General features: G+C 39.8%; 1 protein-coding gene across 1 annotated transcript in view; it reads left to right on the forward strand.

Moving 5' to 3' along the window:
- The window catches only part of ME1 (malic enzyme 1), a 185,174-nt gene extending 174,061 nt beyond the window's left edge, over positions 1 to 11,113 (forward strand). The window contains exons 12-14 of the mRNA XM_055714270.1: positions 1,005 to 1,178; positions 8,422 to 8,520; positions 10,754 to 11,113. Of these exons, the coding sequence (XP_055570245.1) occupies positions 1,005 to 1,178; positions 8,422 to 8,520; positions 10,754 to 10,912 (432 nt within the window). The 3' untranslated portion in view covers positions 10,913 to 11,113. The remainder of the gene's footprint in view (positions 1 to 1,004; positions 1,179 to 8,421; positions 8,521 to 10,753) is intronic.
- Positions 11,114 to 12,774: the final 1,661 nt, after the last annotated feature.

Here is a 12,774-nt window from a genome sequence, read left to right on the forward strand (position 1 = left end):
CCAGCGTGGAGCTGCACCTCTGTTTGGGTCCTGGGAAGAGGTATAGAGGTCCCCCACGAACTACAGTATCAACTGAGTAAGAGCCAGTTCTCTCATCCTCAGGACAAGTGTTACGGTGTAACTTGTATCCAATACAGCTAAATTCTCAAAGTCCCCAAAACAGGCTGGCTCTTCCATCCCGCCTCCTGGCACTGGTCGGGGCAGGGTGCCTGGGCCCTGTCAGCCACAGTGCTACACGGCACTCCCCAAAAATCTGCTGGGAAACAGTCTTATGGTTTATCAGTACCGGATGGTCACATGCCAATGTGCCCTCACCCTGCTCAGGATATCACAAAGAGGGGAACCACAAGGTCCTGGCAGAGGAGGTCCCATCACCAACTTGTGCTGTAGGTTGCACCATGGGATGACATTTCTGGGAGATGCAAGCTCTGCCCCATTCTGTTGAGCTGTGGGGTGGGCGCAAGGGCCTGAGTTGAAGAGATTGGGAGGAGCAGAGAGCTCTGCCTGCCCACAGCTCCTCAGAAACTGCCCCATCCAAAAATGCAACATTTAGTGGCCTTAGTGTTATTTTTGTGGGTGATCTGTTGATGGGGAAATAATACAGTAGCATCACCCATTTTTACCATGCCAGTGTTGTCCACTTGGGGTTTTACAGCTCCAGCTGTATACCTTTTTCCCATGTACCCTTCTTCTGGCATGGACACACAAAGTGAATAATAAGAGCTGGCTTTCAGTTTCTCCTCTTCTAGATTGTATGGATGGCTCCTACCTGAACAAGGCAGCCATTATGGTCTGACATCAGATAGCCACGGAGAATCGCCCTCTAGGATCAGCATCCTGATGTTCTTGAAACATAGTCAAATAGCCCTAACACCCTCTCGTAAGACATCTAAAGAGCTGCAACCCAGCTTCCACCGTGGTAGATATTCAAAAGGACGTGTGAAATAGTTCAACAGCATCCTCTCAACTAACGTGCTTTCTTTGGCTTTCTCGTTACAATTTAGGGACGTGGCATTTTTGCCAGTGGAAGTCCTTTTGATCCTGTCACTCTTCCAAGCGGACAAACTCTCTATCCTGGACAGGGTAACAATTCCTATGTGTTCCCAGGAGTTGCCCTAGGCGTTATTTCATGTGGACTGAAACATATTGGCGAGGATGTGTTCCTCACGACCGCTGAGGTACTGTATTAAAAATCATTTAATTCCTTAATTTAGTAACTTAGTAATAATGAACAATTAAACTGAAATAGCTAAACTTTATCTTTAAAATTGGAAAAATAGTGCTTTCAGTGTAAGGTCTTTATTTGCTAGGTATGTTGTATGTTGTTTTTTATAAATTCTAATTTATATTCTAATTTATAATGTAGCTCTAATTTATAATTATAAAAATTATAAATTAACAAGTTATTTTTAGATAGTTAATACTTGGTCCAAGGGTCATCTGACAAACTTCACTTGTCAAGCGAGACGGACTTCGGTACTTTGTTACCACAGGTGAATACGTGTATGTACAGTTTGCATACATGTGCACATAGGTTTGATTTTAGATTGAAAGGAATTCTATTTCGAAGGTGGTAGCTTTGGGGTGACTTTTGTGTGTGTTTTGCTTGCAAAAATTGTTTTAGTTCCTTTTAGCTTTTTGCTAGTTTTGAGTAAAGCTCTTGGCATGTTTTTTTGTGGACCTCCCTTTCAACAGCAAGTGGAAAGGGCTTTGTTGCCTTGTGGTTTCCTGCACCATGGTTCTCCACAATTGCCATGTTATTCTTCCCATTTTCTTTCCTGTCCTTTTCTGCACTGGTTCTTTTCTTTCTTCAGGCAATTTTTTATGATTTGTTCTGACACTATCCAACACGTGAGCTCTCCTCCTTTATTTCCGCTCTGTGGGCCAGAGATGAACAGAGCAAACTTTTGGTTCTGGAAGCTGTTCACCACCCACTTCCAGTGATTGTTCAAAATCCGACATCCACTGTCATATATTACGATATCATAAATGCATAGGATTGCATCTTCAGCATATGTGGAAGAAGAATCTGGCCCTTATTATTTTAGAATCCCTTATTCAAACAAAATAAATTACGAGCAGTGAGTAAAATCAAATGCTTAGCGTGTTTTGTTTTGTTTTACAAAAAATCTCTCCAAACGGTAAGTCCATCTTTCTGTAGCTGTTTCTCACTTAATAAAATTGTAATTTTCTGTGCTTTTCTGGGTCCATCATCTCTGCTCCCCATCTGCTATAGTGCCATTGCACCCTTACCACTCCTGGCTCTGACCCTTTCCTTCTCCTCCTCTTCCTGCTCTTTCCTGGGGTTCCTGTCTCCTCCGTTGCCTCCATTGGTTCTGCTCTTGGCTGGCTCCAAGATCAACATAATGAGCCTCATAGACTCAGCTTCCTTCTATCCAGAGTGACGGAGGTTATCCCTGCTGAAGCTGCTGGCTACTTATCTCCCAAGAATGTGTTCCCAAGCTCATCCTGCTCAGAGGGAGCCCAGGTTCAGTGATTAGAAAGCCCTAAGCAGTGCATGATGGTCTGACCATGTCCATCCACAGTCGTTAAAAGCCTGATGCTTTCTGGGTTTTTTAAAGGGTACAGAAATAAGGAAGAAGGCTACCCTCAGTGTACTAAGTTAACTCTAACTGACCTAGGTTCATTTCAGTAGTAATTTCTACCCGGTCCAGTTCGTACCAATTACCATCCACAGAACTTCATGAAAGTGCAGCATCTTGATCTTCAAAGAAGCTGTGTAAGTACACTTGGGAATACATGGGTAATGTAGGTAACCCACAGGGGAAGCCTTAAAGCAATGAAATTAGCAACTATTGTGGAACAATTACCAAAAACAAACAAACAAACAAAAAAAAAAAAAAAAAAGGAAAAATAAAAGCTATGCCAGTTAGCAGAAGTGAGAATGCCTGACTCAACTCTTGCAGTTTCTCCAAGGGATATCGCATTCCAGATTCTTGCTTCTTGTGTCCTCTTCGTGGATTAAAGGGAAAAAAATGGTCCTTTACAATCACTCAGAGGCAACTGATAGGCAACATGATCCTATGACTGGCAGCCTGTCATATGAAGCTTTCTTAAAGGGTGGGCACTTGCATGCTGCTCTTGCTGGATTTTGGAAGGTTTTTTTAACGTGCATACTGTGGCATCTTTAAAAAAGTTTGCCAGCAGCTTGCCCTCTATAAGACAGACATTCACAGTTTCCATCTTTAAAATTAGTAAAAAGTCCAGACTGTCTCCACTGGCTTTAACCATCTTAGGAGGGCAATGATCCATCTCATAAGTCTTTGGGTAATTATATCCTCCTTTTAAATCCTCCCCTGTAATTTCAGTTGGATACAGTGATCCTCACTTGCTGGTCTAAACTGCTGTGTTAAACAGTTGTCTTATTTCATTCTAGAAGTTGCTTCATTTTGGTTTGGGTGAAATGGTTCCTATATAGAGAGTGCTGATGGATGAAAGGTGGCATATATGTGGATTGAACTGTGTTTCAAGTGGCAGTCTATTAAGAACAAAATCTGTTCTGAACAAAGAAATTTAACTGAACAGAGAAACTTAACAGTCAGGGAAGTAAAATGGTATCAGAATTTGCAGGGAAGCTTTTAAATTCTCTCTTGAGGTAGAGGTTCTCTCCTGACTCTTCTGTTTTTTGGTAAAGGCTTTGCTACACAATTGCCTCCCTCTAGTAAAATCCCTAGAAATGTTTGACACGTAAAAATGTATTATTTTTTTTTTTCTTGCATAGAAGCTCTCTATTGGCAGCAAGTTCAGTGGATAGCTACTTGCCTTACGGCTGGAGCTAAGAGCATTCACATCTGGTCTCCTTGCTTGTGTGAGAGGAGGCAGTGTGTGACTGGGGCTTGGGTGAGCTACAGCCACTTACCAAGCAAGATGACAACTGATGGATTTCAGAGAAGTCTTTGCCAGAAGAGGTGTCAGGGGTGTGAAGGCTGGAAGGGCTGCGTAAGCCCTTAGCTGAAATTACAGTACAAAGCAAAAGCAAAAGCGCCGTTTGTTTTGTTTCCTTGGCTATTTTAATGGAAGGATAAAATCAAAATAGTTTCATGTGGGTTTTAGAATAGTGGTTAGTATTCTCCATTTGAGATGGAAGCACTCAAGATGCTGCAAAATTTAAAGCCCCAAAACATGCATTTTAGACAGAGGGACCTTCTCAGACTGTAGTGGTATCTTACCTGAAAAAAGAAAGTATAAAAATTAAGCAGCCCAGGCTGCATGCCTGCACCTCCTGTCTTCTTGCTTTGCCACTTCACCTCTCCTGTTAAATCTGATAAAAGTCACAAATAACATACTGTAACTACAATAAATTCTAATTTCAGTGTTCTTTTCTTCCTGCCAAGTAAAATAGAATGTAACTTCGATTTTGGACGATAAATCTAAGGTACTGTGGGCTGTAATACCTCTTAATTGTAGGCGATTGCTCTGTGATGACAAGGGACATTACCTATTCTTCTAAGTCCTAACAAACACAACAAAAGGGACAGAGAATTATGAAATAATGAAATATTTTTGGCATGTGTGACATACAGTTAAATTAATCCAGAAATAATCCTGTTAAATCTTTTCATTACAGAGAATACATCCTCCAAAAGCCAAGATGCCCCGATTTGCTTTATGGCATTTCTCCTGTCTTGGCTGCCTTTCATTTAGGTTCTGCAATAAGACTTAGATAATTTTTCTATTAAAAGCTTAATTAAAATTTAAAACATAAAAATAGCCATACCGGGTTGGACCTAAGATCCAAACAGCTCAGTATCTTCCTGTGAAAGCAATCAGTAGCAGAAGTGAGGAAAAGAGGATAAATAAGGGGGAAAATACAGAGTGATCCTTCTGCTGAAATGGCTTCTCAGCTGCTGGCAGCCTGTACTATATGGCCTTTCTGCACTGGAAGTTTTATCCCTGTATGGATTTCTCTTTCATAAACGAGCCTAGTGGCTTTTTAAACGTGTTTATACATTTGAACATCTATTGGCAATTAGTGTCACAATTTAATTATGAGTTCTGTGCAAAAAGAAACTTTCTCTTATGATTTTCTACTCTCTGATGATTTGGGTTCCCTATAGTGCCATAAGAAATGTTCAAACGTTCACCTTCAGTTGCCTTTTGTATTTTATTTGTCGTCTTTTTTTTTTTTTCCCTCCCAAGTCCATTTTATTATATTTTATCTCCTTGTAGAAAAAATAACCTTTTGATCATCCTTGTTATTCTTTATACCCCTCATGATTCTATCCCATTCTTGTTTGAAGCAGGTGGAGCAAAAATGCACACTGTTCAAAGCAGTGTTACTTTGTAGATTTATACATTAATATAATTTTATTTTCTGTATTGCCTCTTATTTTCTTAATAATTACAAATCTTGATTAATTGTTTTTCCCCTGCCACTGAACTGATGTTCTCAAGGAATATTTTTCAGAGATCACGTGAAGAAGGTGTCATTCTCTTTGAAAATGCTTGTTTCTGTGTTTTTGCATAGTTTTTAAAGCTGTCATAGGATATGTCAGAAGGAATATCATGGCATCTATATAGTTAAGCTTGCTCCCTTTCCGACTTCGAGCACTACCAAAACGTTTGGTGGCTTGCTTTCTATCAACCCCACCACAAAATGTAAAATACTCTACTCCTAAACCTTTTTGTTTCAGTGATGCATTACGCTAACAGCAACTTGCTTGCTGTTGATTTCTTAAGATTTTATCTTTCCTTCAGAGCCCCATTAAACTGTTAACAGCAGAAATCTCATGTTGTAAGCTCCTCTTTTACACGTTCAGATGTACATAATGTTTTATCAAAGGGCTGCATATCGTTTTTAAATAACCTAGTTGCTATCATGGAAAGAGAAACCAGATTTTACATTGCCGTAGCTCCCCCTAGTGTGTTTTTGCCTCTGTTGTATTTCTCAACAGCAGATTAAAATGTAAACAAGTATTTTTCCTTTACTTCTTATGCTCAACAGGAGTGTAATCTCTTGTTGCTCTTGTTAGCATTCCCACTCTGCATGGGAAAACTTGCTACACCTACCAGTGTGCTGGGTAGATTGCAGAAGAGAACGCTGGTTCTCTTTGAACCTGGAGTTACTACGGTGTTTTCTCTTTAATTCACCCTATTTACCTAGTTCTGCTAGAAAGGTGGCGAGTTGATGATAGCCAGGCATCTCTTCTGATGCAGTCCTAGTCGTCTGCACGTAACGTATGCAAGTCCTATTTCACACATGCAACAGGAAGCAGTTTGTGCTCCATTTCACGTATCTTCCTAGTATGTTCCCTCAAAAGAGCACTTCTTGCTTTCTCTTCGAGCCTTGTTAACAATTTCATTTCACAGTGTTTGCTGGACTTCCTGGTGTTTTCAGAACCTCTTAATGGCTCATACCTGCCTCCACCAGATGCTAACCAGACCCGAGTTTTCCTTCCATCCACGGAGCACCCCTACAGGTCACATCACGCGGTAGTGTCCACTCCTGGATCAGTCCATGATTTGGTTCTAACCTTCTGTTATCTAAGCTGTAATTGCACAAAGATGTATCATTTCTCCTGACTGGAACATTAAGGGTGCCTCTACATCACTCTTCTATTTTGCGTCAGAATGGTCTTCCGGAGCACATCTCCCTGGTGTCCCTACATAGTCCACCTTGGTCCACAGTGTGGCATGGTCTTGTGGGGAGAGGGGGACTGGTTTCCTTTCAGATAAAACTAGATGGAAGGATACACCCCAGGAGCAAGCCTAATGTACTAAATATCCATGGAAACTGCTTATAAACTGTAACAGACTTAACAAGTACGAGCTTGCACTGTACAAAGAACCTCCTTTCCTTGTGACCATTGCATGTTCCCAGCTATTCAAAGGGCAGCTGACCTCCCCTCCCCAGAGTAATTTCCTTTCTGTCCTAAAGCAAGATAGAGAAAATAGAAATTTGGATTCTGCTGAGGCAAATCTCTCTTAACATTTTTTAATAATTTGTTTTGATAAATGTAGTAAAGAATGTTAGTGATGGTAGCTATTAGAAACTGCATAAGGTCAGACCACTTTTAATAAATTAATTTTGTGCTTAGTTTGCTTAGAAGATATTTAGATTTGGTTCTAACTAGCAGCTCCCTAGAAGGTACAAAGGTGGGCAGTTAAAGAAACAAAAACTTTTGAGTCCACCGAAGAGATTACAAAGTAGAACACAAGTTAGCGAACTGGCATCAGCTGATTCTCAGGCTCAGTGAATTCCAACCTGGATGACCGTGAAAGGCTGTTTTCTATTTCAGATCCCCAAATGACAAACAGATTTTAGCTAATGACAGCAGAAATATCATTAGACCCAAAGGCGTCCCCGGGACCCTTTGCTTCTTAAAAGGTGCCTGTTGCAGGAATAGAGGAAGCTCATGAAATAAGCCCGTAACAGACAGTGCAAGCAGTGTAAGCAGTGTCTATCCTCACTCTGCGGAGAATCTCCTCACACCTCATGGTAATAGAAGGCTTTTCATATGGCCAATGAGTAAACAGTAAAAACCAACTTCTCCAGCTTGCTATGCCTTCCTGGTCTGTTCATTGCTGGAAATGACAACAAAACATTTCCAATCTTGCTAGGAAGAGCAAGCAAAAATATTCAAGCCACAGAGGAGATGCTCCTCTCAGACGTGCATCAGAACTTCTGTATCGTTCCTTGTTTCCCCTGGTCAGCGTGGTGAAAACTCAAGCAGAGAGCAAAATAGTTTCTTCTTCAGTTACTTGATATGGTTGAGATGACAGACCCACTGTGGCCTTCAAGTACAGCGGACAGGCATTTTCTACCAACATGTTTTTTTCTGTCCCAGCAAGCCAGAATTTAACATTAGACCTCCTGTTTCTAAATCTTGACTGCAGTGATCAGCAGGGCTTTGAAAGACCCTGGATAATCTTTATTTTATTTTACTTTGTTCTGCGGTTGACCATACTTACTTTTACAATCTCATACAGGCTAGATGTGTGAGCTGGACACGCCACAAACCTGCTCAGCCACCAGTAATTTTATTCGAAGCATTTTACACTGAAGGGTTTCAGCTCTGTTCTCTGCACAGGATGACTTGACAACTCTCAGCATAACCAGTGATTCTTTAATTTTAGAAGTCTTTGACCCAACTACAATTGATGGCTGGATTTTATTTCTCACAGTGAACTATTTGCTAGTTTATGTGTGTCATGGATTTATTCAAGACTTGAGTAAGTCTTAACTGTCTGAGAAAAGGGCATAACTCCCTAAATTTCTAGCTCTTGTTTAGCTACTCCTAATGATAAGAGTGGTTGTAAAAAACGCTGCCTATGTGGATTAAGCAGTATCTGTGTGAATTGCCAAAGCAGAGCAATTTCTTTGCTTAAGGCGAGTTCACTGTCTAATAAAGTTACAGCTGCACCTGCATTTCAAGTTAAGCATGTCTTCTTTATTTCTAGGTAATAGCTCAGCAAGTTTCAGAGGAGAATTTACAGGAAGGTCGTCTGTACCCTCCGTTAGTCACTATTCAGCACGTGTCACTGAAAATTGCTGTGAGGGTGAGTAATTTTCTTCCCATGCTCTCTACGTAATTGAGCGTTTGATTTGATCAACTAAAACCTTTACAGAAGTTGAAGTTGGTTTACGTCAATCAGTCTTGGAGAAGTAGCGCTTTCAAAATGAAATTTAAATTCATAAAATGTAAATGTAATCCAAAAACAAGAAGGAAAGATACTGAACTATAGGGAGTGTTTGTGTCTGTAGAGCCCCAACTGTCCTGTCCACCAGGTAGGACCAAGTCCCCAGGCTTACGGTCCCGCGAGCTGCACAGCTGAAGGCTTTTGGCTCTTCATAATTATCAGTTGCCTGTCAAGAGAGTAAACGTTACCCTGTGTCCAGGCACTATTCCCTTTTGTCCCATCCTTACTCTGCCCTATCAAAATAACTAACTGCGGGGGATGCTGTTTGTTTATGGCTCAAGTTTGGGTCAGAGGTTGGTCGGTTGGTTGGTCTTTACTGGCAAATACAGAGCTGATGCAGATGGATTTTTCAGTAACTGACCTAAACCTGCAATTTCCCAAGAAATTTTGCTGCCCTGCAGAGAAAAGGAAGCTTTCAAATAATAAATTTATCCCAGTTCTCCCCTTGTTCTGATTTTTAGGGGTTTTTTTTCCCCAGCATTTTAGGGGGTTATTTTGCTGGTCTTCTATGACCTTTCTTGCTCCAATTATTGTTTTCTCTTTTGGTCACCTTACTGTGAATAATTCCACTTACTGCATATTCTTTTGAAAGAAGAACGAGGAGCCCTCATGCATGAAACAGTTTCCCTGGTTTAATTATTCCGTATATTAGGAAAAAAAGTAAATCCTTTTCAGAATTCCTGTCTTCCAAGTCAAGTAATAATTCCATTCTGTAGATGCCAAAGTGTTACCTAGATTCCTTAGGCAAAATCAAACTGCCCGCGTGTTTGACATAATACAAATCTGGCAAATACAAAAAAAGGAAAAATGTTACCAAACGATTCTTTCTGCCCGATCTCTGTTGAAATTCTATTCCTGCAAATACCTATTCTGGCTCATATAGCACAAGAGGTTCAGAGATGGCCTCTGCCTTTTCCAGGGGAGGAATATGGTCAAAATTTTTTTGAAAACCAAATGCGGGGTATAAATTCACACCTTATTCAACCGTGATGATTATGCATACAGACCTGAAGATAAACTCTTCCATAAACACCTGAAGCGCTTCTCAGTCAAATCAGGTTGGGCTTCAGATTAATCCTAGAAAGGAAGTCTAAATACATTAATCTGAGGTCTCAGCTTCTCACCAAGCTAAACCATTGACATTTTAGAGAGAACTGAAGACATCAGTAAGGAGATTGTCTTCCTTTTATTCAAAAGTAGGAGCATTTGTCTGTTTGACAAATACAGTTTGAAGCAGATCTTTCCAAAGAGTGCTGCTGCATAAAACAAGCCTGTCAAACTTCTTTTGTTTCACAGATGACTGTCCAGTCTAAAGATACTCATTTCTCAAGCAGGTGTTCTTCAGATGTGAGAGGCTACTTTGATGCGTTGAGTGCGCTCCAACCCCTTCTAAACTTCATTTTTGTTGCAGCTATACTTGTGCTTATTATACATTGTGTATGTGCAATTATACAACGCATAATTGATGCAGTGTGGCATGGTCTGGGTGAGGAGAAAGCAAGCAAATATTCTTATTTCCTCCCTCAACCATTTCTAGAATGAAACCTGTGCACAGTGTAGGACTAATTTTTTTCTCATGAGTTTACCTTTAAGAAATATATTATCAAACTACAGCAAATAATAAACTAATATGCAGGGAGCATGGAGCCTTTGAACAAATCACACTTCTCTTACAGGGCTTTGGATGGAGATGGTAAAGCAGGGAAACCTGATAATGGAAAAGCAGAAATTGTATCTCAGTGCTTGGGTTTTGTGGAATATTTTATCTACTGCTGCACAACAAAAGCCCAGATATTACTGGACAAGGAGGAGCACTGTATTTGTAACAGCAAGGACATTAATTCTGTTCAAAACTAGCATGAGTCAGACTCACTTAAACGCAAACATCATCCTGTTCCTAGTCTTACTCACTGTATACTAGCCCGGATCCAGTGGGAATATAGGTGTCAGCACCAGAGAAGTTGAAGTCTTACCTTGCTTTGTAACTAATTCCTTTTTTACAGCATTAAAAACTTAAACGGCATTTAAAATCCTGTTAAATGCACTCAAAAAGTTATCAGTAGTAATTAGGATTTTAATCTAATTCTTCTAGATCGCCGAAGAAGCCTACAGGAATAACACGGCCTCCACCTACCCTCAGCCCAAGGACCTAGAAGCCTTCATTCGCTCTCAGGTTTACAGTACCGATTACAGCAGCTTTGTAGCTGACTCCTACACCTGGCCTGAAGAAGCCATGAAAGTGAAACTGTAAATATTTAATGAAGAAGAAACAAACCATCAGTAGTTAAAAAGCATTAAAATGTTCAGAACACTTCTGCCTAGGAAGCCTAAGAATAGCTAATTTTTTAAGATGCAGAAAACTTTTTCTAAATTGTAATATTTGGTTAGAAACTCAGATCAAGAAATCATAATAATTATACACCAGAAAATAAAAACTAATCTGAGAAATAGATTTGTGTTGTTTGGTTGATGGATATTTTAAGTGAGATTATCCTACCCTTTGTTACTGAAGTAAGTGGTCATTATCTTGAGTTTTGTCAATGAGAATTTAAGTAGACAAATGGTACCATGGAAAATTAAGAAATGCATGTGATGACTGTTTAATCCATTACAGGTCACAATGTAATTTGCATAAATTGTCAAGCAATGATTTTTTAAAAAACCGACAAAATTGTAAACAACAGTAAAGTTAGAACATTTTCCTCCAAAGAAAAGCCTTATTGGTCACTCCTGTGTGGAGTAATGAAAATTTTCTAACAAGAACTGAACCTGCAGAACCTTTTGTTTATGTCTAATTAGAATATTTTTACATTACTTATCTAAGCTAAAGTCCTGTGACGATCAGAGATTTCATTCCCCCACCAAGATAACTGCTGTTCCGATATGCTGCAATTGTTTGGCCCGAAGTTCGTGGAAGTGCTTGGACTCTGTGTTCTTCACAAGGGCGCACCAAAATGCTAGGAATAGGCTTCTTTTTGACCAAGTATTTTTTTACAAACATCAGTTATCTGGCTAGTGGTAGGTTTTTTACGTATTAAACCAAATTAATTCCGGTAGTATCGAGACCAATGTATTTTTAGAAACACATCATATGTGATAAAGTTTTGAAAAAGAACTCCTGAATCACCCAGCTAAGGTCTCCTAAATGACTAATTGTTATGAGGAAGAGTGTCCATCATTATGGGGAGAGAAAACACATTTTATTAATTCTTCAATATTTATTATCTATCTCCCTTACTACTATTTGAATGATCTGGTTACCTCAATTTCTTCAGCAATTCTTCAGTTTTTACAACTTCATTAATAATTCAGCATGCTGACTATGCTCATTTACACACTAATTTCAACTCAAGATACATTCTAACTTCTTTTACCCTTTCTCATCTGTCAACCAGTTATCAACAGTGATGCCCGACAGTGACCCTTATTCTTCTACAAAAAAAGTGATTACCTCTGCAAACCTCACCGGAAGCATCCAGGGATACTACTCATGACCTGCACTATTCTGGATTCATAATTAACATTTCCAGAAACACAAGTCATGAGTCTGTGGTTTTCCTTAGGAGGATACATGATTGGATGGTACTATCAGCGTTTTCCTCCTTTAGAAAAAATGAACAAACCTTGTGCTCAGAATAAAGCTTTAGACAGCTCTAACTCCCAAGTGTTTGACTGTTCTCCTGCACAGAACTTCTGACCTATGCTACTGTTGCCCTTCCAGTTTCCTTCTGGTTGAAATCTTACGGATAAGGCCTACTTCTAAGCCAGTTTGTTTTGCCACTTGAAAGGAAGAAGTTTATTATTTGGCAACTTCTCCACAGGACTGAACGCAAATTATTTTACTGTGTTTGAGTCATGATTGTGTAGAATCTGTGCTCATACATCAACGTTCAAAAAAACCAAACCAAAACAAAAAGGATTATCAGTTGTCACAGAATTATCACTCCCAGAAAAATGTGAATATACTTTCTGGACAGTTCTGGAAACAAAGTGTACTTGAACATTTTCATTTATCATGCTATAGTGATTACCTCTGCAAAACCAAAAAATTAACTGTTTGTCCAGCCCCTCAGCTCTGCCAGAGCTGCAGACCACAGGTCCTGAATTCACAAA

Source organism: Falco cherrug, chromosome 6 (assembly GCF_023634085.1).
Source record: "Falco cherrug isolate bFalChe1 chromosome 6, bFalChe1.pri, whole genome shotgun sequence".
NCBI lineage: Eukaryota > Metazoa > Chordata > Aves > Falconiformes > Falconidae > Falco > Falco cherrug.